At 46.4% G+C, this 27,149-nt stretch overlaps 2 protein-coding genes across 3 annotated transcripts in view; one reads left to right on the top strand and one right to left on the bottom strand.

The window, feature by feature from the left end:
* UFD1 (ubiquitin recognition factor in ER associated degradation 1) overlaps positions 1 to 16,813 on the bottom strand; it is a 29,811-nt gene extending 12,998 nt beyond the window's left edge. Inside the window, exons 1-6 of one of the 2 annotated variants that reach the window (XM_017512078.2) lie at positions 16,683 to 16,813; positions 13,070 to 13,202; positions 12,672 to 12,704; positions 9,374 to 9,495; positions 5,345 to 5,475; positions 2,639 to 2,711 (exon numbers count right to left, since the gene is read on the bottom strand). In XM_017512078.2, the coding sequence (XP_017367567.1) occupies positions 2,639 to 2,711; positions 5,345 to 5,475; positions 9,374 to 9,495; positions 12,672 to 12,704; positions 13,070 to 13,202; positions 16,683 to 16,685 (495 nt within the window). In that variant the 5' untranslated portion in view covers positions 16,686 to 16,813. The remainder of the gene's footprint in view (positions 1 to 2,638; positions 2,712 to 5,344; positions 5,476 to 9,373; positions 9,496 to 12,671; positions 12,705 to 13,069; positions 13,203 to 16,682) is intronic. The other variant, XM_017512080.2, reaches the window with a different exon arrangement.
* Positions 16,814 to 17,407: 594 nt separating this feature from the next.
* CDC45 (cell division cycle 45) overlaps positions 17,408 to 27,149 on the top strand; it is a 42,038-nt gene continuing 32,296 nt past the window's right edge. Inside the window, exons 1-5 of the mRNA XM_017512076.2 lie at positions 17,408 to 17,602; positions 17,741 to 17,800; positions 18,710 to 18,802; positions 20,047 to 20,184; positions 21,881 to 22,012. Of these exons, the coding sequence (XP_017367565.1) occupies positions 17,552 to 17,602; positions 17,741 to 17,800; positions 18,710 to 18,802; positions 20,047 to 20,184; positions 21,881 to 22,012 (474 nt within the window). The 5' untranslated portion in view covers positions 17,408 to 17,551. The remainder of the gene's footprint in view (positions 17,603 to 17,740; positions 17,801 to 18,709; positions 18,803 to 20,046; positions 20,185 to 21,880; positions 22,013 to 27,149) is intronic.

Genomic DNA, 27,149 nt, shown 5'->3' with positions numbered 1-27,149 from the left:
AACACATGCCTGTAGTCGCACCTACTCAGGAGGCTGAGACAGGAGAATCGCTTGAACCTGTGAGGGGGAGGCTACAGGGAGCCGAGATCATGCCATTGCACTCCAGCCTGGGTAAGACACAGCGTGACTCTGTCAAAAAAAAAAAAAAAGAGTCTAAAGACTCACTCTTTTCCAATGTTTTGGATGTCATTTTTAAGCCTCATACATTAAACATTATTACTGCTTTATATGGCAACATTTAACTTGGCTTCATATTTGTCAATTTATTTATTCCATATTCCTTCTTGCTTTCCTTCTAGGATAATGCTTATTCCTAAAGTACATGCTTTTAAAATTCCATTGGTAAATAACCTCTCTCAGATTTGGTTCAGCTGAAAATATTTTTACTTTGCCCGTATTCTTTAAGGAAGGTTTTGATGATACCCACTTGATTCTGGCGGTAACTGTTGTTATTCAAAGGCCTGCTTGCTGTTCTTCTATAGGTACTGTGTTTTCTCCCTGCTTACCTCTCTGTATTTGGTATTTTCTACCCATAGCTTATTCTGTTTGTTATACATTATTAACTTCCTGTAATGTTGGGCTGACCACCAATGCTAAATCAATTTCAGTTACCATCTCTTCGGATTATTACAATTCGTCCATTCTTTCCTACAGAGATAGCAATGGGCATGTTTGACTTTCTCAGTGTCTTCAACAAATGTTCCAGTTCCTTGCTCCTCTATGTGAAATTCTGCTACTTCTTCAGATCTTTCATTAAGTCTTTTATAGCTGTTGTTTAACATTTTGTGTTTCAAATCTTTCTGGTTATTTCTGATAGCCTTTTGTTGCTTGCTATTATAATTCCATTTTTTAAAAATATCTTTGTTTTGTATCTAATTATTTTACATTTGTATCTAGAAATTCTAATACTGATTTCCTTAGGGATCTAATTTTTATTGTCTCTGCTTTGTATGTCTGGTGGTTTAATTATGCATTCTTGTTTGCTTATTCAATTCACAGCAACTCCAAAGGCTTAAACTGCACTGCTTTTTCCAGAGAGGATCTGAGTTTATTTCTCCTGAGACAAGGACAATACCCTCCTCTGTGTTTATTTTACTGCTTTTAAGGGTTCCAGTTCAACCCCAATCTCCAATTCAGATCTCCCACTAGAGCACTGATAGGGCTATAGGCCTTCAGGGCAACCTGCTGAGTCTTTAAAATCCTCTATAAGCACAACAGTACCTTCATCAGAAGGGCCCATCAAGAGTATCTCGTTTTCCATACTTCTAAAAGTGGAAGTTCAAACCTGTGTTTCAATTTTATGCAACTCTATATAATCTACCCTCCCTTACAGTGCAAAGTATCAGTACCTGTACTATCCTTTATCGTCAGTTTAAGAGTTATATTTAGTATTACTACCTTAACATTAAAACAATAACATTAAACTGCCTATAATTAATTTTAAAAGCTTAGCGTATTCAGTTAAGATAAACGATACCTAAAATGTGCCCCACAAAGCTAAAGGCAACAAGAGTATTTCTTAGTTTATTAAAAGGAAAAAAAGAAGGTGTGATTCGAAACCCACAAAACTGAAAAATATGGATTATCAGTATCAGATGCCTCAAATACAAGGAAACTGCCAGAGAATAAACTGGATCCCTGCACTGACACCAAGGAAGTAACGGCCAAACCACAGGCAGCTATGACACAGCTGTCAAGGCCCAGTCTCTGAGGGAACCAGAGAGTGCTGTGAAGGAGCTAAGTGCCAGCTTCAGGGAAAGCCCAGCCAAACCAGGCTGCCGTCACTCCTGAACACTAAGGCCAGCTCTGGCAGCAGTTCTGTGGGAGGGTCAACTGTCAACAGCTACAGTGAACAGGGGCACTCATATTACTGTGCTCCACACCAGGATTGCCAACTATTACATCCTCCCTCAGACATGTTCCCATAGTTAATGGGAAAGTGAATGCCACTTGAACTTTGGAGGAAGTCCTGTCATTTCACTTTACAGTTAGTTGTCTAGACCCAGAAACCTAAACAGCATAAAATCATGGATGAAAACAGAGGCATTCAGACCTGAGAGACTTGTGTCAGAAAGGTCAAGCCCAGAGGAGCTACTAAGTGAAAATGGAAGCTGAAGAAAACAGGAGGAAGAGGAAGAGGATGTGGGCTCCCAGGAGGAGAGATGAGCCCAGGAGGTGTTGTCCTAAGGCAGAGGCAGCCTCTGCTTCTCAGATGCCACATAGCACTTGACCCCACTGCAGGGCCTGTCTGCTTCTGTGGGACAGGAATCCCAAAGACAAGGACCCAGCGGGCTGTTTCTGTGTCTCCACAGCCACGCAAAGGGCTTAGCTCAGATTAGAGGTACAGTGGGGACCTTTCAAACCAAGATAGAACCAGCAGCCTTACCACCAAGGTAAACAGTGGTATGACTAATAAGTCTATCAGTGTTCCTCTGTAAATGCAATCTATCCTCAAAACAGTCACCAAATGAATTAGGGCTCTAAATATGAACCCAGGAAAACTTAATAACCAAACAGTAGGCAGTAATTAAGTGATAAGATCCAGGCATATCCTGCTTAAAAAGAAGCCCCATTCAAACATCCGAATGGACACTGCAGGTGGCTCTTGCCGGGCATGACATGCATGAACTGGGCTCACCTTTTCATTATAGTTGATAGCAATCACATCCCCGGTGGTCAGACAGGCAAAGTTCCTCAGTGCATTTTCTAATCTGCAGACACACTGTCAAGGTAACATGGCAAGATGGATACCTTAAATCTGAAACAAGTTTCCAGGGTTAGATGATTACTAACAGGTAGAGGCTGTACCATGCTGGTACTTAAAACACGAAGCTTTAATACAACGAAGTACTACTCGGCAATAGGGAAGGATGGAACTCCTAACATGCAGTAACATGGATGAATCTCACAAATACCAACCCGGGGGAAATAACCAACCACAAAAGGGCAGTGAGGTTCCATCCACACAGAACCCTGAGAAAAACCGATCTATGAAGATGGGAGGTAGCTGAGAGGTTTCTGGACCAGAGGGTCAGCTGGAAACTGGCAGGAAAGGACCTTTAGGGAACATGGATATGTTCTGGTTACATGGGTATACACATTTGTCAAACTGGCTGATCTGTGTGTATTTTATTGTATACAAATTATACTATGGGATTTAAAAAGTCCTATAGGAGTACAAAAGAAAAGATTTAATGAGTCAGATAGGTCCTCTCAAATAGTCCTCAAAATCAAAGACGCTTTCATTTATACTTTTGTTGTTTCTATCTTTTGAGCTGGTAAATTTAGAGTTAATAAAAATTAAAATTAAAAAAAAGAAACCGGCAAGTACTTTTTATAACAGTTAAAAACGGTAGAACCCAAATATCCACACAAGGAAATGTCTATTCATGTGGAATATTTTAACCATGTCTTCCTCATCAATTTGCTGCATTACTTTACATAAAAAGGTCACATGAAACATAGCTCCAGAGCCTGCCACTGAGAGTCCAACTCAAGAGTGAAAGAGTGAGGCTATTGGGTTCACCTCGCTTGATCTAACAGCTTTCTAGAACCACGGCAGCTTTGTGAAAAGCGCCTTATGTGATGGACACTTTCTTTGCTCCCACACATGAAGTGCCATGGTGCAGAGTGTCCTTCCCCCCACTCCTCCAATGACCCTGCCAGGGCCTCTTCTCTGACTTCCACTACAGCAGCTGGAGGAGAGAGGCCAGAGCCCTCAGGTTGGAAACACAAGGCCTCTGCGGTGGGGCTGGCTCCCCACATGCCTCTGCGTACTCTGGTGCCTGCTGTGCCACCAGCTTCCCCACTTTCTCTGCTTGAAGCCAAAACTGCTTTCATCCAGATCTCAGCCAGACCAGAGAATACCAGGCTGACTCTCAACTGACAGAAGTTGACGCCCTTTCTCCAAACACTAACAAGTTAATTGTGCTGACAGAAACAGCATCTGAGATTAACCTGATAAGAGGTCTGCATTGGGGCTGGGAGTGGTACCTCCCGCCTGTAACCCCAGTATTTTGGGAGGCTGAGGTGGGTGGATCACCTGAGGTCGAGACCAGTTTGGGCAAAATGGTGAAACTCTGTCTCTACCATAAATACAAAAATTAGCCAGGTATGGTGGCGCACACCTGTAATCCCTGCTACTTGGGAGGCTGAAGCAGGAGAATCGCTTGAATCTGGGAGGTGGAGGTTGCAGTGAGCTGAGATCATGCCACTGCACTCCAACCTGGGCAACAGAGTGAGACTCTGTCTCAAAAAAAAAAAAAAAGAGCCTACATTGCAACACATGTAAAAACCCTAAGAAAATTAGAAGGCGCTACAGAGGCGGGGCCCATTCCTGCTCACTGACAGCCAAACAAGCACCTCTAGGTCAGAGCTCTGAAGGACAAATTAACCAGCTCTTCCCACAGGACATTCCCCCGCCTGTGGGACAGGAGGCTCAACAAGACCATCGTGTCCAGGACGTGGGCAGCAAGGACATATATGGCCCATTTGCATCCAGAGCACAACCAGCACTGCCTTGCTCCTAAGAACACACCTGGAAAGAGGGCTACTGGGGAGGGAGGCAGCTTTTCTTAACTTTCTACCTGTCTGTGTTGTTCAACTATTTTTTTTTCAAGTATGCATTACAGAAAAAAAAAAAAAAGAAATAGAATGGAGTGGTCACTCTTACACCATGATCTTTATTTTTTTCCTATCATTACATTGAGAATAGGGTTTCACCATGATCTTAACAAGGTAAATTGGGCCCATGGAGCCAGAGATCTCAATTGGTGTACACAGCACCATCCCATACCTGCACTACTTCCTGATGCTGTCAACACATACACCTGGCTTCTGGCTTAAGTTCAGAGGTGAACATAAAAAATCAACTAGAACCTGACACCTTTGCATTCTGCTTGCTGACACGGAAACTGCAGTCATTGGTACCTATCGGCCTGGAGTGAATGAGCTCTCAGGATGGCATGCAGTGAGGCTGATGGGCCAGTGCATGGCTGGGAGTGGGTGCTAGGGAGCCAAAGAAGGGGCTGGAACTGAAGGCAGATGAGCTGCTCCCTCCTTTCATTTGTGCCAGGTGACACAGACCAACTGAAAAAAGGGCTTCCTTGTGGTCTCCAGGAAGTGTCTGGAAAGTGACAGAGGCAGCCCAGACAGCACACAGTGCACTCGGCCAGAGCCATGCAGATGTGCTAGCTGAACCCCATTATTCTCAAATCACAACTTGAATCACAAGCAAATGTGTGATCCCCAAAGCAGGCACAGATTCAATAAAGTACATGAAGTTTAACAACCACCAGCACACTCTCCTTTGTCTAGAAGAACTCTGCTTATTTGGAAAGGATACACGGCTTTGGGGTTGGTGATGTCTAGGAAGTCAGGGCTCTGAGGCTGGAATTTGGAATATGTGGCCACTTGTAGGTTGACCCTCTCCACCTGGACCAGGCCCCCTTCTTCCAAGAGCAAGTTCTGCATCATCTGAAAGGAAAAAGAGGTTACATGAGACTCCTACAGACGATGTAGCCTCCACAACCACCCCTCCGTATACGCTGGGCAGACCAGTCTTACTTGGGTCCTTGGAAAAGGAACCTGAAGCAAGATAAGTAATTTGTTATACTATGTAAGGAAGGAGGGGAAAAAAATCAAGTGATGTGGAAGGCAGGAAGCCAATAAAGGGTGCTACTGAGGCTGCTGCAGCACACAGTATGAACACATCTCTGTAGGGCCACCTGGCTGCTCACTACTTCCAGGCCTCCCAGGGGTAGAGCATTTTCCTGGGAGAGTCACCCCCCATACTTCCAAGCTGTCCCACAAGCAACTTATAAGGCCCTGGGGCAAGAAGGGCTGCACTTGAGGTAGGACAAAAGCAGCACAGGCAAGGCTGACCAAGCAATGCAATGGCACACCATAGGTGAGGCCAAAAGATGGTGACAAGGCCCCAGAGTTGTCTGCTGTGCAGGTTATAAAAATCTGACAAAGCCTTCATACGCCTCTATTAAACAACCCAACAAGGTAGACAACGGCTGAGGAGAGGGAAAGAGACACACAATGCCCATGAGCATAGGGTGTGCAGGTAGCCCAGACTCAGGTCAGGGGCTCTATGTCCTGGAATGAAATTTTGCTTGTCTTATCTGAAACCGTTTTTTTTTTTTTTTTTTTTTTGAGACAGAGTCTTGCTCTGCTGCCAGGCACCAGGCTGGAGTGCAGTGGTGCCATCTAGGCTTACTGCAACATCCACCTCTTGGGTTCAAGCAATTCTCCTGCCTCAGCCACCCGAGTAGCTGGGACTACAGGTGCACGCCACCACACCCAACTAATTTTTGTATTTTTAGTAGAGACGGGGTTTCACCATGTTAGCCAGGATAGTCTCGATCTCTTGACCTCGTGATCTGCCCGCCTCGGCCTCCCAAAGTGCTGGAATTACAGGCATGAGCCAACGCGCCCGGCCCATCTTAAAAGGAACATCAGACATATAAAGTCGAGACAACTGCATGAGAGCCCCCACGTGACCAGCCCTGACAGTTGACAGTGCTCACAACATGGCTCAGTCCATCGATCAGCACCCCCCTCTCTCCCGGTCCCAGGCCACACTAGATGCCCTGAAGCAAATCCCAGTTATCACCTCTTCAAGAATGTTTCATCAGGAGTGGCAGTGAGAAGGAACAGCCAAAAGAAGATGGGGCTGAAGGCTGTGTCACAGATGAAACGGAGCTCATGAGGAGGTGGAGGCATGCTGAGGCCAAGGCTGTGTCTGGGAGGCTGTGCCTAGGCCACAAGAGAAGCCTGTGTGGTGGATCCTGTGCAGAGGCATGCAGAGGACCCCAGGCACTCATGCTGAGAGCTGACTGTCAGGCCAGGAAGGGCAGAAATAGAGGGTGGTCACTCTATCAGATGCCACAGGCAGGCACAGAAGGATGCAGAGGCAACTGGCTTTGGTAACTGGGGTCTGGTATACCTGGGAGTGATGTTCTAACAGGAAGTACTCTAAGGCTCAGAGTCAGCCAGCCACAGGCCAGGAGCACTGTCCCTTAGGGAAGATTTATGTGGGAAATCTGTCAGCGAGGGGAAGGATACTGGGCTGCAATCGCAAGTCTGAGGGAAGTCTGGCCAGGGATGGGGGTGGCTTCCTCAGCCAGAGGCAGGACAGTACCACAGGTGATGTGAGGAAGAGAGGCAGAGGTCAGACTAGGGCTTGAGGTGAGAAAAGGGCTGCTGGAAGAGGCCTGAGAGCAATAAGCAGGCAGGAGGAGCTGACGCCTTGCCCTCCCCTGCAGCACTTTAGAGCACACAGCACAACACGCAGCCAGGTAGACCTTGGCTGTAAGGAGAAAGGCCAGCACCTGTTCCACACTGGCTCGCCCTGAAGTAGCTTGGGAACATTGGTGGGATGGAGCCCACCAACCAGCCCAGAAAAAGCACTGGTTCACATGCCCTCCAAGACAGCAGATGGGGGACACCTGGCACCCGTCTGCCCATGCCAGGAGCTGGAAGGTCAACTCAAGAAGAGGTAGCCTGGTGGCTTCACACCCCAAGCCAGCCCCAGGTTACCTAAAGAGGCTTTCCAGGGAAGAAAGGGATTCAATTAGTTTCCTGGTCTAAAGCAGCCTAACAGCTTGGACAAATGGCCACCCAAGCTTCAAGTCTCTGGGTTAAAGGAGAACCCCAGTATCACCACCTCCTCTTATAGGTGAGCCACAGAGGCGACTGGGCAAGTAGTCATTGCCTGACACTTCAGCTACCTAGAGTGGCTTCAGTGACCAGGCATTCTACCGGATGAGCAGAACGTGGCCTCAGGCCCCTGGGGACACCTGCAGACAAACACAAGAATAGTAAGGGGCTAAGTAGCAAATACTGGGGAGGGCAGGTAAGCCAATCTGGGCTTTGAGGCATAAGAGCCCCCACTATAGGCCAGGGTGGGCAGGCCTGGTCAGCTGAGGTGAGGAGACAGCATGGGAAGGCGAGACACTAGGAGTGATGGGAGTGCAGGGCTCCTGTGGGGAGACAGTGGCCAGGCCCAGACTTTGGGAAGGGCCCTGGGACCCAGGCTGAAGAGGACGGCCACTGCCACTGCAGCATGGGCAAGATTGCCTGCTACAGGAGGAAAGGGACCTTCAGAATTTCAATTCATATTATTCCTTTTTTGAGACAAGTCTCCCTCTGTCACCCAGGCTAAAGTGCAATGGCCCTATCTTGGCTCACTGCAACCTAAGCCTCCCAGGGTTCAAGCCATTCTTCCGCCTGCCTCCCAAGCAGCTGGGATTACAGGTATGCACCACTATGAAGAGCTAATTTTTGTATTTTTAGTAGAGACGGGGTTTCACCATGTTAGCCAGGCTAGTCTCAAACTCCTGACCTCAAGTGATCTGCCTGCCTCAGCCTCCCAAAGTGCTAGGGTTACAGGCATGAGTCACCGTGTCTGGCCAGAATTCCAATTCATATTTAATCTCAGAAAACATGAGTTAAGGCCATCCCTTCTGAACATTTGGTGTTCACCATGATAGGGCACCAGCAGGAGTGCTTCAGAACACCTCCTTGGTGGCAGCCAAGCAAGCACTCTTGAGAGTTCCCAGCCCACAGCTCACTGTGGGGCCCCTCAGTATGCCTGATGTAATTCAAGCACAAAGAGAAGGATAAGCAGGTCCCTCTGTAGGCTTCCCTAAAATGCCAGAGCAGAGTGAGGAAAATAAGGAGCCAGGTGGGCCACAGCTACCTGTGTGGAACTCTCACTGCTGTAGGCTCCTCCCTACAGCACTGGCATAGTTCTGCTCACTTCTCTGAGGGATACAGCCTCGAGGGCAGGTTCTGGTGGCCCTTACGCCCTGGATATCCCAGCCCAGATCTGCAATGACATCCTTCAAATCAACTTTCCACAGAGAGCCTGCATGTAAAGAGAAAGGGCGTCATTCCCACAGCAGCTCAGTTGAGAGATTTGGGAGACTCAGTTAGAGGTAACTGAAAACACGTCCGCTCTTACAGACTACTAAAAGTCAGGGGGGGAAGCATAAAAACCTCAAACGCCCTACTTACTAGACAACCTAAAAAATACTCTTGTGCCCCATTATTTTTAAAAAAAGCCTCACCCAGGAAATCATAGATGAACAGCTCAGCTGTGGTTTCTGGGCAACCAGTTGTGCAACTATCAAAGAAAGGGCGGCCCCCACAGCACAGTGGCCCAAGGGTGCGTCCAGAGCCCAGAAGCCCACGTAAGGCACAGTGCACCACTCTGGATCCCTTCCCTCCCGCTGGATCAGGTCAGGCTAAGACACTGAGCAGGAGAAGTAGGCTGGGCCACCTGCTCTAGGGCCAGAACTCTCAAGTGCAGGGGGTGTCTCTGCCTACGTGGCTGCTCTCCAGAGACCCTGGCAGCCCCACTCACCCAGTGTGGGAGGTAGCAGATGCCCTCATCAGCCACAAACTCCAGCACACCACAGTGCGTCATGCGGTCCGAATTCTTATTGGTAAGTTTGAACAGCATGGGATAGGTAATGTTAAGTCGGCCTGAAAAGAAGAGAGATGCTATGAGGCACAATTCCTATGAAGGGAAACCTGTTCAGCCCGTGCCTTCCCATAAAAGGAGGCTCCCCACAACCCTATCCCTCAAACCCCACATTCCTCTGGCAGATGCATCCCCCTCTGTGAGAGCGCAGTGCATGGCTCAAGGAGGAGCCTGGAAATGTTCAGCAACTTGGTAACACAGCCCTGGCATAGACTTGTGATTTTCTGAAGTCAACATTTAAAAAGTGATGTGGGCCGGGCGCGGTGGCTCAAGCCTGTAATCCCAGCACTTTGGGAGGCCGAGGCGGGTGGATCACGAGGTCAAGAGATCGAGACCATCCTGGTCAACATAGTGAAACCCCGTCTCTACTAAAAATACAAAAAATCAGCTGGGCATGGTGGCACGTGCCTGTAATCCCAGCTTCTCAGGAGGCTGAGGCAGGAGAATTGCCTGAACCCAGGAGACGGAGGTTGCGGTGAGCCGAGATCGCGCCATTGCACTCCAGCCTGGGTAACAAGAGCAAAACTCCGTCTCAAAAAAAAAAAAAAAAAGTGATGTGTTCATTCATTTATTCATAAATCATTTCAGTGCCAACCATGTCCTGGACAAAATCTCTACCTTCCAAGGTTTCCAGTTTGAAGGTAGAAATCTAACAAAGAAAACAAGCACACCCAGATGTTGCAGGTGCTGTGGGCAGGAGGGGGACTGGGCCTAATGAAAGAGCTACTGGGCTAGGCTCCTGGAGGCAGAGTTCTTTAGGCTGGGCACTGGGCGGGCAGGCCTGGGAGGAAATCCAGGCAGAGGTGGCAGGCTGAGCAAGGGCGTGGAAGGGAAGAGGAGCCCAGGCAGTTCAGAAATGTGGGCAATTAGGCAAGACAGGCCGGGGACAGATGTGGGAGTAGTTGGGAAGGGGAGGGACACCACATGGGGTAGAACCTAGGGCCCAGGCTCAGCAGGCAGTGTAGGCTCTCAGCAGGGTCACGACACGGGATGCCTACTCTCTGGGGATCCTTGAGGTGAGGGCTCAAAGCAGGGCAGAGGCAAGTAAGCAAGACTGCTGGCATGCTGACCCCAGAGGTCCACAGGCACAAAAAGGAGGCACTAGCAACAAGAGGCAGGAAAACGCTGGAGACACAGGGCCCTGGGGGAGGACTGGAGAAGGAACTGAGGGTAGTGATGGTGTTTGCCATGTGTAAGGCCGTTGTTCGGTCTTCCCAGAACAGTCAGGTAGACACTATCATTATTCCCTTTTATCTATGGGGAAACCAAGACCCACAGGTTAAGTAACATGCCCAAGACCTCACCACACAAGTGGTGATGCTAGGGTTCAAACCCAGGCTGCTGGCTTAAGTCCAGGGATTCAACCATCAAAGCAGAATTTAGCTTGCTAGTTTAGGCAAATATGCCAACAAAAATCACATTTAGTGTTAGGAGGTAATGCAGATTCCACTTGAAATCTCCCTAAAAATTCTAATAAAGCAAATCAAGTGAAAAGCTTGGGCAGGAAGCTACAGAGAACCTCTGGGAGCAGCATGGAGGTACAGCAGGGGTGGGCACTCCCTCCTATCACCAAGGGTGACTCTCACACTGGCAGTAAAGGGGTCAGGACCTCCATCCCAGTGCACCTCCCAGCTGCAAAGCCATGGAGCTGACCTACAGCTGGTCCACAGTAAACTAGACTGGGCCTAATGAAAGAGACTCCAACGTCCCTCAGTCCACTGACTCTCAAACTGCATTTTGAGACTTAGAGGCTCCAAGTCCCCTGGGGCTCCCAGTCCCTCTGTACCCCCTCACTTCCTCCAACCAGAGCAGAGACTCTTATTTCATAAATTAGAGGACTTCCTATAGGATTTGGACAGAAAGTTTCCCCCATCACTTAAAAGATTTGAACAACACTGATCTGAGCTACACCTCAATGACCCAGCCCCTGAGTTTCTTCTGGACACCTGTGCCACGGGTCACACCTGGTGTCTGTCTCCTGGTTCAGCACGTCCTGAAAGGAAGACCTTTCTAGGGCGCCTGTTCTCTCCTCTGTAATGACAGGGTCTTTGTGAGAACTGTGAACTCCATGGCACTGTTGACCTGAGCTGAGGTTGGGCTGAGGCTTCCACTGGGTAAAACCATAGCTGGTGCTGGCTCAATGGCCACCTCCCACCTTGTGGTTGGCATCAGATAGCTTGGGTTGTCACAGACACTGTAGCACTTCTGATGCACAGACACCGTGGGTGTCCCCAGTTAAAGCAGAGGACACTGAGGTTCAAAGAGGTCAAGCTGCTACTGTAGAGTCAGGCTGGGCAAAGTGCCTGAGGTGAGTCACACCATAGCCAGCACCTGTTCTCTACTTGCTGCCACCAGAGGACCCCAACACCAAGCATGAACCTGTCCCCCTGGTCAGCCCCAGTCTCCTGCCTTACAAAGGAAGAATTCACGCCAGAAACACTCTTAGGTGTGGAAGGCAATGGCTGCATCCCTGATTGGGTTGTCCATGATTGAGATTTTCCATGCCTGTATAGTATGAGGCTAGGGAATGGGTTTCCAGGTTGCTCTCATGGGATAAAGGGTCAGAGAAACAACCCCTGTGTGCTTATCTCACTCCTGGTAAGAGGCAAGAGCCCAGTAAAGAGGAGTGGCTTCTGGAATGGAAGACGATAACTCAGTTTTTGACATGCTAAGGATGCAGTGGTGCACTGGGGAATAGAAACGGGGGTCTGGAGCTCAGGAAAGATGTTTGGTGAGGGGATAAGAAACCTGCTTTATAGTACCCTCTTGTGAGCCGACCAATTCTTCCTTTAGGAAAAAAATCTAGTGAGCCCAGCCAATGGCATCAGCTGCCCCGGCACTGTCCAAAGCACTTGATACTTGTACTTCATTTAATCCTGACAGAATATTGAGGAAAGTTGGGGGAGGGGGTGATCAGGAAGAAGAGGGGAATTACCTTCACAGAGGAGAGACCTGAAGCACCCAGGGCAGTGATGAAGCTGAGCACTGAGGGGGCCCGGTCCTTGCCCTAAGCGCCTGTGCCCAGGTTCTCGCAGCCCAGCACATGCCCTCCAGGAGCAATTCACAACCAGATGTTCACAAAGCACACTGGTGTCTGGATGTACTGAGGAGCCCATGCTGACTCCTGGTGTCCATATTTATATTATCTAAGTTCTTAAGTCACTCAGAAGATACTTACTGAGTTGGTCCAGGGCTGAAGGTGGCATAATTACTGTGGAAAGAATATTTAAGAAATATTAAAAAAATAAAATAAAAAGCACAGACCAAAGGCAAAATGCAGTTTCTGTTATATCTAATAAAAAGTTTTAAACTGTTTTTAGGGTAGCCAGAATGTCACAGTGATCTTTCATAAAGAATCTTACTTGGCGTAATTTATTTTGGGAACTGAATGGTTATCAGCCATAAACCTAACCATAATTAGCACCCCACCCCAACTGAGCAAGTCTGGGGTAAGCACCATTATCACAGTAACACTAGTTTCTGACTCCCACATGCAAAGTAAGTACTGTTGAAGGCTACAGCATTGCAGACTTAGGGCAAGAAAGGTTACTATTCAAAATAAAAACAAGCACATACTCTTCCCTCCTTTCTCCACATCTGACCTGTCATTAGGCCCTGCTAGCATGGACACAGAGAAGCAGCGGTACTGTGTGGAGAAGCGGTTTTGGAAAACCCTGGGAATCGGGTGGTCGAACATGTTGAAAGAGAACTAGAAGGAGGAAAGAGAAACCAGTATTAGAACAAAGGTACATTTATTCATGTCAAAACCCAAAACATGTCAGAGTAATTATGGTGCTAAACATTGTCAAAGAACACAATGTACTGAAATCTTCAATGTAATCTTACTAAATCTAAGAGAGGCAATGTCAAGCCTGCCCTGAACCTTTTTCAGGGCTGTGCTCCCATCTTCATCCTCCCATCTTCGACCTCTTGCATACCTCAGAGACTTGTACTGACCGCCCCACAGACTTCTAAACTCCTGCCTGGGCTAGCTGCTCTGCGTTGAACACTTTTCCTATTATCATTAATCTAAACAATATCTGTTTATTGAAACATCTCTTTATTGGGTGCCTATTATCTGCCAGGCTCTGATCTGGACACAAGGGAAACGCCACTCTAGTGATATGTCCACTAACAAAATAGACACCACCTCTGTCCTGGTGGTACTGACACTTAAAGCAAGGGAGATATACACAAGAAAACACATGTGTGCCCAGCAGTTCTGAAGACAAGCAACAAGTTAAGGAGACAGAGGGCTCCTGAGAATGCTATTTTAAATAGGTAGTTAGGAAGGGACTCTCTGCACAAAGACCTGAATGCTATGAGAGGAAGCCAATCAAAAAATAGGGAAAGGCATTCCAGGCAGCAGGAAGAGCAGGTACCTAGTGTTTCCAGCCCTTCCCCTGGCTTCCAATTACCAACCTTTCCTTTCCCCAGGAAGCCTCCCCTGCTCTGCTGAGGGTCAGGGCTAGTGCCCCTCCATCGTGCTCTCACAGGACAGAGCAGATACACACCACGCTATGTTGTGGTGCTTTCTTACATCAAGAAGCAAAGCTAAAACATGGTGCCATTAAAAAGGTAAGATCCTTACAACTACCTGATCACAACTGTTACAGATTTTTTTGTTCCTTCTCCACTCCCACTGCTTCACTTGACTAGCCTTTAAAAAAAAAAGGCTTAGCAAACATACATCAATTTGGTGTGTTCTCAAAGTACAGTATTCCTCCCGTCACCCCCTCATATCCACAGGGGATATATTCCAACATCCCCAGTGGACACCTGAAACTACAGATAATCCCAAAACATATATATGTTTTTTCTTATACGGACATATCTACAATAAAGTTTAACTTATACACTCGGTGTGGTGTCTCACACCTATAATCCCAGCACTTTGGGAGGCAGAGGCAGGTGGATCACCCAAGGTCAGGAGTTCGAGACTAGCCTGGCCAACATGGCAAAACCCCCTCTCTACTAAAAATACAAAAATTAGTGGGGCATGGTGGCCCATGCCTGTAATTCCAGTTACCCAGGAGGCTGAGGCAGGAGAATTGCTTGAACTCAGGAGGCAGGGGGTGCAGTGAGCAGAGACAGCCACCACTGCACTGCAGCCTGGGCGACAGAGCAAGACTCCATTTAAAAAAAAAAAAAAAAGCTTAACTTCTAAATTAGGCACATTAAGAGATTAACAAGTACTAAAACAATTATAACAATATACTGCAACAAAAGTTATGTGAATGTGGTCTCTATTTTAAAATTTTTGGACCATGGTTGACTTCAGGTAACCGAAACCATATAAAATCTCACAGTAGAAAATATATTCAGAAGAACTGGAGGCAGAATCAAGAAGAGATTTTTGTACACCGCATATTCATAGCACAACTATTCATAACAGCTAAAAGGTGGATGCAACCCAAGCGTCCAATGACAGATGAATGAATAAACAAATTGTGGTATGATATTACTACAATGAAATATTATTCAGCTTTGAAAATGAAGGAAATCCTGTCACATGGATGACCCTTGATGATTTCATGCTAAGTGAAATAAGTCAGTCACAAAAGGACTTATATTTTATGAATCCACTTCTAGTAAGTCCCTAGCATAGGCAAATTTATGGAGACAAAGTGGAACACAGGTTGACAGAGGCTGTGAGTAGTAGAAAATGGAGAGTTACTGTTTAATATTAGAGTTTCACTTTTGCAAGATGAAAAAGTTCTGAAAATCTGTTGCTCATGAATGTACTCAACACTATTTAACTATAGACTTAAAAATGGTTATGATAAAAATTTGTTTTCACCACAACTAAAAAAAAAAATCTCTATTAGAGAAAATTTCTTGACTTGATACCAAATATATATTTAGTAGAAGGAAGGCCACCTACTGACAAAGCAGTTTACTAGCAACTCCAAAATTAGACAGCTGAATTAGCTATCACCTAAAATGCAAATACAGCATGCTCCCGCCTAAAATCTTGGATGGCTCTTCACTCCCTAGCACTCTAACACAGTAATTTTCAATCTTCTGCTTTCTTCTTTCAAGCAGCAGAATTTTGTTCAACTAAATCTTGGCCAGAAGCATAATAACATGAAAAGCGTTTCCAGGTGAACAAAGCCAGTACAGGGTGGTGGCTTCCCCTGAGTGCTTCCCACTAGCAACCCTAACTAAGCCATTTCTTCTCTTTGAACATAAAAGATAAATCTGCACAAAGGGGCAACATACTTAACAACCCGCCTGCAGTTTACCCACGAACACGACCTTCTGCCCCTCTGTGCTGCTCCCGATCCCATCTCTCACTTTCTTTTTCAACCCCCAGACCTAGCACATTGACTGGAATATAACAGGTATTCCTGAGTGGATGAACTCAAGAAGAGAAATAAGCCAGAGTTTGACAGTGATGCTTGGGATAAAATATAACAATCATTTCCTGTCTTTACTAAAATAAACAGGTGACAGGAAGACAATACCATAGAGTGCTTTGCAGACAGAGAGACTTGGCTTCAACTCTCCACTCCCTACTTTTGTGACTCGAATAAAATATCTCTGTAAAAGTTAGTTTTCTCATGTTTAAAATAATGATCGTCCTTGCTTCCAAAGGGGTTGTAGGGACTAAAGGAAATAAGGCGTGATGAGGGATTACAGGTGTTAAAAACTGCGTAACAGGAAATTACAGCTAGCAGGTATTAGCTCCCATCGTTATCATTACCGAACACAACACCGCTGTACATATCCAAAGGCACGAACCCGTGGTCACGGAGCTCACGGAGCTGGGGCAGGAGCTGGGTGTCCCCAAGAGCGGGGATGCCCGCTGCGGATTCTACCTGGGGAGAGCCGGGTTCTGTTCCCATCCCCAAAAACCCTGCAACTAACTTTGGGTTTAGGGAAACCTGTTGCGTGTCCAGCACTTGAGAAACCCGTGAATGGACACAAACCTTCCTTGCCTTCGTCAAGGAGGGAAAGTTGGGCCAAGACGGAATGCGAGCCATGCCCAGGACCCGCGGACGCAACCACGGGCGGTTAGTGGTCAAGGATCCTGCCTGTGCCCGGCGCGGCCGAGGAGTCCGGCGCAGACTCAGGCCCCGGTGACTCGGCACCTCCGGCGGCGTCCCGACCCCACCCGCCCCACCTGGCCCTACCTCCGGCCCTGGTCCAGGCCCCTAGCCCCCTCCCGCTGCCGGGCAGCGCTTACCATGATGGACACCTCCTTGCAGACGCCGCTTCTCTCGGGGAACGAGACGACGGCACCCCGCCGCCGCCGCAGCTGCTGCTCCAAGCCTACCGCCCCAGAGGCTCACCGGAAGTGCCGGACCCGAAACCCGGAGGGGGGTGCCCCGGGCCAGGAGTCGGCTGCAAAAGAGAAAAGGCCAGGCGAAGGCGTTAGGTTCTAAAACACCCTCAGCAGAAAAACTAAAATGCCATTTCCTGATTTACTTCCCCGTTTATAGGTACTTCTTAAAGTCATTTTGAAATTACGTGTTGATAGTAGTCCCCTCCAAACGAATTTAGTAGGGCCCATTGTCCTTGCGACTACACTACCCAGAATGCACGTTAATCTGTCGGCCTCTGCTTCAGCCATCGAGGACTTGGGCGGAAGTAAGCTAAAATCCTTTTTTCAAACCACATCAAGAAGCTATTGCAAACGTAACTGCTGCCCCATTCGGTATGTCATTGAGTTTAATGTACGGCTAGAAGTGTACTTTCCTTTAGGGTTCCCAGTGGGCAGCAGTAGGCTTCTCTTCCCAAAGTAAAGATGTCCGCCGAGAGTCGCGTTTCCGGGTAAAAGCGAGTCAGAGTTGAAGAGGGCAACAGTGTTTGCGTTCGGCCTCAGAGATGACGCTTCTTTCGGGGCGGGCTGGAGTTTTCTAGCCGAGAATGGCAGAGCGCTAATGCCCGCCCCCAATGTGGCCCAATCAGAAAGAAGGGAAGGCTGGGAACTAAGAAGCTATTGGTTGGTGATCCCTGGACCAATCAGAGGAGCCGTGATTTGGCGGGAGTCTTGACCGCCGTCGGGGCTCTTGGTACCTCAGCGCTAGCGCCGGGTGTTCGGCCACTGTGGCTATGTTCGTGTCCGATTTCCGCAAAGAGTTCTACGAGGTGGTCCAGAGCCAGGTGACTCCCAGTCCAGGACCCCAGACGAGGCCTTGCCTAGGGGAAGGGATGAGGGGGAGCGGCCGTGGGTGACCGGGAGGCAGGTGAGGGCCGGGGTTCGGGTCGCAGCATTCACCCAGCCCGCTCTTGCCCCGACAGAGGGTCCTTCTCTTCGTGGCCTCGGACGTGGATGCTCTGTGTGCGTGCAAGATCCTTCAGGTGAGTCCTGTGGACCCTAGGAGGGCGGGGCCGGCGCGAGAGGTGAGGGTGCTGCGTAGGCGCGGGCTGGAGGTGGGGGCGCAGGGCGGGCAGAGTCAGGATGGGTGCTGGAGGCTTAGGGTGGGAGAGGGAGCAGGGCGGGAGGTGAGCAGCCGGTGAGAGGAGGGAGACTCTGAGGAGAGGTCGCCTCCCTGGCCCAACGGTGGGTTAAGTGGAAGGCAGAGACTAGTTTGTATGTTTACAATAAACTGTTAATATTAATAGGTGAACAAAACGGTTGCATTTGGGGGAAGCTTTGGGTCTGTAGCGGCCTCTCAAATGGGGGATTTGAGAGAAAGGAATCTGTGACTACTGTGGGTACAGTTGTGTCATAGGTGTTGCTGGGAATATGGACGTCCCTAGTCTGTTTTATTTTTTTTATAAAGACGGGTTTCACCATGTTGGTCAGGCTGGTCTTGAACTCCCGACCTCAGGTGATCCGCCCGCCTTGGCCTCCAAAGTGCTTGGATTACAGGCGTGAGCCACCACGCCCAACCCGGCGTCCCTAGTCTGTTAGGGAAGATCTGTTAGTTTCGTTTTGAATAGTAGTGTTTACGTTGTTTTGGTCAAGCTCTTGGATCAGGAACTTTTCAGAAGGCCTGGAAGTAATATCGGCATTTCTCCCCGATGTTTTACTTTGGTAATTTGCAAAACTGACAGAATAATATGGTAAACACTCACATTCCTAGCACCTAGCTTTTCCCATAAACATTTCACCAACCTTAATATTGTCCGGTGTCTTTTGTGTCTCAACCCGTCTAATCTACCCCAGGTTCTTTTCAAGGTAAATTGCTAATGTCCTAAGGTTCTTTTCAAGGAAAATTGCCAACGTCCTAAATAAGATAGGCTTTGAAAACATTCTCTCCCCAGGCCTTGTTCCAGTGTGACCATGTGCAGTATACGCTGGTTCCAGTTTCTGGGTGGCAAGAACTTGAAACTGCATTTCTTGAGCATAAAGAACAGGTATTGAGGATGCATTTTAGAATAACTTAGCTTTTTTACTCGATTGTAATTTCTTTACACAGCAGTCTTTCTCTTTCCACAATAGATTAAGTGTGTTAAGTATCAGCTACATTAGGCAATACGGAAGAGAAAAACATGCTATATACACTGATGACTTACACCCAAGTTGTAGAAGCAAAATTGACAGCACAAAAAGACAATAAATGTGGATAGCCCCTAACTTTGAACTTGTTTTGTAGAAATTTGATTGTAAGGTGCTTGGATTCTAGCAGTTTTTAATATGGTCTAGCTAAAATTATTTTATTTTATTAATTTATTTTTGGGACGACCTTCTGGGTTCAAGCGACTCTCCTGCCTCAGCCTCCTAAGTAACTGGGATTACAGGAGCCCACTACCACACCTGGCTAATTTTTGTATTTTTAGTAGAGATGGGGTTTTGCCAGTTTGGTCAGGCTGGTCTCGAACTCCTGACCTCAAGTGATCCGCCTGCCTTGGCCTCCCAAAGTCCTGGGATTAGTTAAAATTACTTTAGAATACATTACTATCTTACATTATTTCTCCAAGAAAATGCATCCTGGTTTCCAACTTGAAATCCAGGAATGAATTTAAACAATAGAGGCCAGGATTCCTCGCACCTCTGCATGGGGCCAAATGAGAGATGGGACATTATGGACTCCACAGATAGGGGATGGAACATGGAAGAGGGTCCCTGGAGTGCCTAGCCATATCTAGGATTATTTGAGCAGAGACAAATCCTTTTCTGGTATTCCTGTCATCATGTCAAGGACCCATACCAGTTTGGTATTTATAAGGAAAGAACATGCTATGCTAGTGATAGAGTGTGATGAAGGCCTTAATTAAGTACCCATAAAGTATTTGCTAAAAACTTAAACCTGTACAATGCCATTAGCCTGGAGAGGCACATAGCACTGTACTATGAGGTCTGAAGAGACAGTCACGTGCTTAAAGTCTTGGTCTGCTCCTCATGAGCTTCTTGAACTTGTCCATGAAATTTGGGCCTGCTGAGTCTCAGCGTGCTCCTGGGGAAAGTTGGGAGCCACAGTGTCACCATGCCAAAGCACTTAGCATGGCAGCCTGGCCGTTTTTGGAGTCCCTTGCCATGTGGTCCTCACCACACGTCAGGGACTTAGTGACTCAGCAGAACAACTCAGAGGCTTAGTGCAGTGAACGGAAAGGGGCCTCCTTGGTACAGCTACTTTACAATATCTTCCTTTTTTTTTCAGTTTCGTTACTTTATTCTCATAAACTGTGGAGCTAATGTAGACCTATTGGATATCCTTCAACCTGATGAAGACACTGTATTCTTTGTGTGTGACACCCACAGACCAGTCAATGTCGTGAATGTGTACAACGACACCCAGGTACTTTTTGTGATCTGCCCTCAAACTGTCTGTACCTTTTAGCCATCTATAATGTCTCACCTGGTGTTCTTGGTAAGTTGTATGTATTACTACCCTGTGGGAGTAGGAACAGCCTGAAAACAAGAACTTGGTCTTTGTCATTTTTTTTTTAAGAGATAGGCTGGAGTACAGTGGCACAATCATGGCTCACTGCAGCCTCAACCTCCTGGGTTCAAGTGATCCTTCTGCCTCGACCTCCTTAGTAGATGGGACTACAGGCACATGTCACCACACCTAGCAAATATTTGTTTTTATTTTTTGTTGAAATGGAGTCTTGGTCAGGCACAGTGGCTAACCCCTGTAATCCCAGCACTTTGGGAGGCTGAGGCAGGTGGATCACTTGAGGTCAGGAGTTCAAGACCAGCCTGACCAAATGGCAAAACGCTATCTGTACTAAAAATACAAAAAATTAGCCAGGTATATTGGTATGTGCCTGTAATCCAGGCTACTCGGGAGGCTGAGGCAAGAGAATTGCTCAAACCCAGGAGGTGGAGGCTGTAATGAGCTGAGATTGCACCACCGCACTCAAGCCTGGGCAACAGAGCAAAACTCTGTCTCAAAAAAATAAAAGAGAGAGAGAGAGAGAGAAAGAAATTCAATCTTGCTGTGTGGTCAGGCTGACCTTGCACTTCTGGCCTTAAGAGATTGTCTCACCTTGACTTCCCAAAGTGCTGGGATTGCAGGCATGAGCCACTGTGTCCAACCATGATTTTGTCCATCTTTGACAAGAGATGTGGCATCTAGCCCTTGGAGTTGCTCAGAATGCATTTGTGGAATTGACGACTTGGGAGGTATGGGACCAGAACCCTGTAACCTAGAATGGCTCTACTGTGCTTACTCTTTGATCTCTTGAGCAGCAAGCATACAGTTGCACCTAAGCATTCTCCAACTTGATCTCCCACCCACAAGGTGTTGGGCTCCCTAATTCTTATATCAGGAACCTCCCAGAAAAATCAGCCTGGAGGCCAGGTGCAGTGACTCACACCTGTAATCCCAGCACTTTGGGAGGCCAAGGCAGGCAGACCACTTGAGTTTGGGAGTTTGAGACCAGTCTGGCCAACATGGCGAAACCCATTTTTGCTAAAAGTAGAAAAATTAGCTGGGTGTGGTGGCACACACTTGTAATCCTAGCTATTTGGGAGACTAAGGCAGGAGAATCACTTGAACACAGGGGGCAGAGGCTGCAGTGAGCTAAGATTGTGCTACTGCACTCCAGCCTGGGTAACAGAGGAAGAGACAGTCTTGAAATAAAAAAATAAAGAAAAATCAGCCTGGAATTGCTTTTAGACAGGAGTTTTATTGACTTAGGGGTTATACATCTTCATGTCCTTTATCAGAGGCCAACCTGTGGGGCATTCATTTTATTACTGCGTGGCATAAGAGGATGCTGTGTTTCCAGACTTACATAGACTAGATGGTTTTGTGTTTTTAGATTTTCATAATTTCTGCATACCACATATGGTGTAACTCTGGTGCCTCACTGGTAAGGAAAACAAGAAAATTCCTAAAAAGTCTGGGACTCTTGTTAAATAGGTAGCTATTTGTATGTACAGGAAACTGAGTCAGCTTATTAGGAAATAAGATTCTGCAGAAGAACATATTGTGTAGTTTTCCGTAGAAGGAGGAGAGACTTAATTCCTTTTTGTTTTGAACTTAGATCAAATTACTCATTAAACAAGATGATGACCTTGAAGTTCCTGCCTATGAAGACATCTTCAGGGATGAAGAGGATTCAGGAAGTGACAGTGATGGGTCAGAGCCTTCTGAGAAGCGCACACGGTTAGAAGAGGTGTGTTTGGGTTTCTTACAGCATCCCGGAGGAACATACACTTCCAGAAGTCAGAGGTCATCCTGAAGCCTGCCAGGCCCAGGTGTAACTGAGGGCAGTGGGAAGTGGATAAGTTAGCAGGCATGGATGCTGACCCTGGGCTTTGCTGTCCCCTGGCTGTGTGGCCTCAGGCAGGAGTGGCTTATCTGTCCAATAGGATCCTGTCACATGAAATGAAATTGAGGACAGCTCAGCTCTGCGGCTAAATAGCAAAAAAATGATGTAGAGAAACAATAAATAGCACAACCCCTCCCTTCCTTTTCTACTGTCTTCTAGCATCATCACTCACTGTGCAGTCACTGCAGAGGAGCAATGTGGGTCTGCATCCCTTGGCCAAACCCAGTCCCAGAAAATTACTCCAGGGGTGGCATCCTGTATGTGATGATAGGAGGAGTTTTTACCATGTGGACCTTGGGTCTGAGCTGCTTAGTGATCTGGGGCAGGGGTCAGTTGCCTACCCAACGCTACAGCTTCTGCTAGATGTAAAATGACAGGCGGGAGGTGGTTGTTCCTAAAGCATGGAAGGCCATGTGATGTTTTTGAAGATGCCCTCTGGCTCCTGATCATTGGTGTGTGACCTAGAATTTGCCCCCAGAATGTTCTAGGGTCTTCCCTTCATCCTCAACCTGACATTTTCCAGTAATGTGCTTTCGGGAAGCCTTTTTGAGCCATATTTGAGACATTCAGGACATTCTCCATTTAGGGAAGGGGCAGTGCCCTTCAAAGTGATGCATGCTGCTCTCTTCTTTCTCACCTTTGTCACCCCTTTCACTAGGTTTGGGTGTCTCATAGGGAACTTCTTGGACCCACTGTTGGATTTTCTTACTTCTTGCCCAGCTCTTTGTTCTATTTTTTGGAAGACTTTTTGGTCTTTATTTTTTTATTTTTATTTTTTTCCATAGGGGGTCTCTCTATGTTGCCCAGGCTGGCCTCAAACTTCTGGGCTCACTCAATCTTCCCACTTCTGCCTCTCAAGTAGCTAAGACTAAAAGCACATGCCACTACACCTCGCCTGGTCTTTATCTTCTAATCTCTGATTTATGGGAGGTCTTTTTTGTTCTCTGAGTGCTTTTTTTATAGCGTTTCTTTTAACTATTGATGAACTGCATTTCATTGGTTCCCAAATATCAATATCTAATGGGATTTTCCCTGGAAACATTGATGTTCTACAAATAATTCTTGGAATTTTCCACTCTGACTAATAAGCAAATATTTTTTCAGCATTTACTATGTACCTGGTACTAGTTAGGCCCCAGGGTACAGGGATGAGAGCAAAGTGCTGCCTTTGCAAAACTTTCTTGTGGGGGAGACAGATACTGATGATGCAAATGAGCACAATTAGGGAAAGCTTTCAGGTACCAAACATGAATGAGCAGGGGATGGAGCCAGGAGGATTCTTGGGCAGAGCATCCATAGACACTGTGGCTCTGAGGTAGGAAGGAAAGTTTCAAGGCAGGTTCAGCCAGCAGTGCCAAAGAAACAGGCAGATGAAAACAGACCAGCAGGTTTGGCAACAGAGAGGGTAGGTTGTCTTTGCAAGAAAATATCAGCGCTTCTATTTACATACTTAACACATCAATTTAGAATCTGTGTTTATAAATGTTTAACATAATATTAATGGAATATAATATGCATAATTTCCCACCAACTTTTTATTTGAGGCAGGAGTGTTAATTAAGCCCAGAAATTTAAGACCAGCCTGGGCAACATGAAAAGACCCTGTCTCAAAAAAAACAAAAACAGTTTTTCACATTTGCCACATTTGCTTTCACTCTACGTATTCTTTTTTCTGTATCATTTGAGAATAAGTTGCAGAAACTATGATATTCTTTTTTTTTTTTTAGAATCCCCATCTCAATTTTTTTTCTTTTTCTTTTTCTTTTAGAATGATATTCTTTCTTATTTTTATTTTTTCTTGAGATGGTGTCTCACTCTGTTGCTGAGGCTGGAGTACAGTGGCATGATCTCGGCTCCCTGCAACCTCTATTCCGGGTTCAAACAATTCTCCTGCCTCAGCCTCCCGAGTAGCTGGGATTATAGGCGTGCGCCACCTCACCCAGCCAGAAACTATGATATTCTACACATTCTTTCATAAGCAGCTCCTAAGAATAAGGACATTCTTCCTCTTAAACACAATTGTTTCCTCATGGAGCACTTTAACTTGCTTCTCTATCCCTGCATTTTCTGTAATCTGTAAATTAGGCCTAGAGCCTTGATTGTAATAATATTAAGCATTTTTGAGAAGAGTACTTTTTATATGATTAAAACCTGTACTTGACTGATAACTAAGTATGTGTATATTAGAGGTATACTCTTAGAAATATTTTTACCAGCCTGATGTGGTGGCTCACACCTGTAATCTCAGCACTTTCAGAGGCCAAGGCGGCTGGATCATCTGAGGTCAGGAGTTCAAGACCAGCCTGGCCAACCATGGCCAACATGGTGAAACCCGGTCTCCACTAAAAATATAAAAATTAGCCAGGCACAGTGGCACATGCCTGTAATCCCAGCTTCTTGAGAGGCTAAGGCAGGAGAATCGCTTGAACCTGGGAGGCAGAGGTTGCAGTGAGCTGAGATTGCGCCACTGCACTCCAGCCTGGGCAACAGAGCAATACTCCATCTCAAAAAAAAAAAAGAAAAATATTTTTACCAGACTGGACAACCTAGCAAGATACTGTCTCTACAAAAAAAAAATAAAAATTAGCCAGGCATGGTGGCACAGTCCTATAGGCCCAGCTACTTTAGGAGGCTTGAGTGGAAGGATGCCTTGAGCCTAGGAGGTTGGTTGAGGCTGCATTGAGCCATGATTACATCACTGTACTCCAGCCTGGGCAACAGAGCAGGTCCTTATCTCTTAAAAAAAAAGAAAAATATTTTTATTAATTAGGGGTATACATTCAAAGAGGTTTAGAGACAATAGGTTATAAAAAATCTTTTCAAAGAGTTCTGCTGTAAAGAAAAGGATGACATGGGGTCAATAATCATTTTTTCTTGTCTTTTAAAGATGGGAAGTTAGAGCTGGATCCCAGCAAAGATGAGATTACTCTGTAAAAATAACCATAATCACCCTTAATCTACAGGTGCTATGATATCCTGGCTCAGGTCACGGGGTTCAAATTTTGTATCTGCTATACCAGCTTTGTGATCTCAGGCAAGTGACTTAACCTTTATGTGCCTTTGTAAAATGAGGATAATAACTGGACTTAACTGTTTTGGTTCCTACTGATGTTTAACAAATTACTCCAGAACTTAGCATCTTAAGACAACCTTTTCCTTATGCTCATGGATTCTGTAGGTTAGGAATTTGGGCAGAGCCCAGCAAGGATGACATCTTTTTTTGCTCTGTGATATCTGGGCCCTCAGCTGGGAACTCAATGGCTGGGAACTGGAAGCATGGGAAGTCATTGGCTCAGACACCTGCCGGGATGACTCCAAACCAGTAATGCTGAGCCAGGCACCTGCAGGGTCTCTCCATTGCATGTGGCTTCCTTACAGCATGGCTGCCCAGGCTTCCAGCATGAATATTCCAGTCACCTGGGCAGGCACTGCGTGGCTCTCCTGACCAGCCTTAGAGTACCTCTGCAGCCTGTAGCCACAAGGGAGGGGATAGTACCCTACCATGCATTGTGGGAGGGTCAAAGAAATCTTAAGCTGTGGGGATTTTGTTACTTTATTGAGGCATAATGTGTACGCAATTCACTAGGTGCTACAATTCAGTGAGATTTAACAAATGTATACAACCACCACCCCATCATGATAGAGAAACAATTCCATTACCCACAAAAAGTACCCTCACCAGAACCATGGCTTTTTTTTTTAAGTTTTTTTTTTTTTTTTTTTTTTTGAGAGCATTATAGATTCACATGTAGTTATAAGAAGTAATATAGAGGGTTCACTTATATACTTTCCCCCCATTCCCCCAGTGGTAACATCCTGTAGTATAATATCATAGTCAGTATGGGAGGCTGAGGTAGGTGGATCACTTGAGCCCAGGAGTTCAAGACCAACCTGGGCAACATGGCAAAACCCTGTCTCTACAAAAACTACAAAAATTAGCTGGGTGTGTTGGTACACACCTGTAGTCCCAGCTACTCAGGAGGCTGGGGTAGGTGAGTCACCTGAGCCCAGTAAGTCAAGGCTTTAGTGAGCTGTGATCATACAACTGCATTCCAGCTTGGGCAACAGAATGAGACTGTCTCTGAAGAAAAGAAAATCTCCTTTCTAAATTTATAAATCGTGTAATTTTTCAGTTGGCATTCTAAAGGTTAGAAATCACTGTGAAAGTTCTGCCAGAAACTGAATATGTCTATTCCAGTTATGAATTCAGAAACTGCAGAAATAACCCATGGGTATTGCTTTTAAAAAATACACACACACACACAAACACACCATTTCCATCACTATAAGGATCCCTCTATTGCCCTTTTATAGACACACCTACTCATCTGCTGCCCGGTGCCCTCCTTAGTGCTGGGTAACCACTAGAGAGCTCCATTTCTGTAATTTCATTTTAACAACATTACATAAATGGAAATGGAATTATACAGTATGGAGCCTTTTGGGATTGGCTTTTTTTCACTTATTGGCATAATTCTTGGAGATTCATCCATGTTCACTTGTATCAATGGCTCATTCCTTTTTTCGTCCATCAGCACTGTATAGTTTTCAGTGTACAAATTCTCTATGTGTTTTGTTAGATTTATACCTACGTAAAAACATACAAAAATCTATTTTATCTCTGTGTACTAGCTATAAATACATGGACACCAAAATTTAAAATGCAATAGCATTTGCAGTCACTTAAAAAAATGCAGTGTCAGCCGGACGCAGTGGCTCACGTCTGTAATCCAACACTTTGGTAGGCCAAGGCGGATAGATCACCTGAGGTGGGCAGTTCAAGACCAGCCTGACGAACATGGAGAAACCCCATCTCTACTAAAAATACAAAAATTAGCTGGGCATGGTGGTGGGTGCCTGTAATCTCAGCTACGTGGGAGGCTGAGGCAGGAGAATTGCTTGAACCCGGGAGGTGGAGGTTGCGGTGAGCCAAGATCGAGCCATTGTACTCCAGCCTGGGCGACAGAGTGAGACTCCATCT

This window comes from Cebus imitator, unplaced genomic scaffold, assembly GCF_001604975.1.
Source record: "Cebus imitator isolate Cc_AM_T3 unplaced genomic scaffold, Cebus_imitator-1.0 Scaffold461, whole genome shotgun sequence".
Lineage (NCBI taxonomy): Eukaryota > Metazoa > Chordata > Mammalia > Primates > Cebidae > Cebus > Cebus imitator.
Note: the sequence above shows the minus strand (reverse complement) of the source record. Positions and strands in the feature narration are given on the sequence as shown.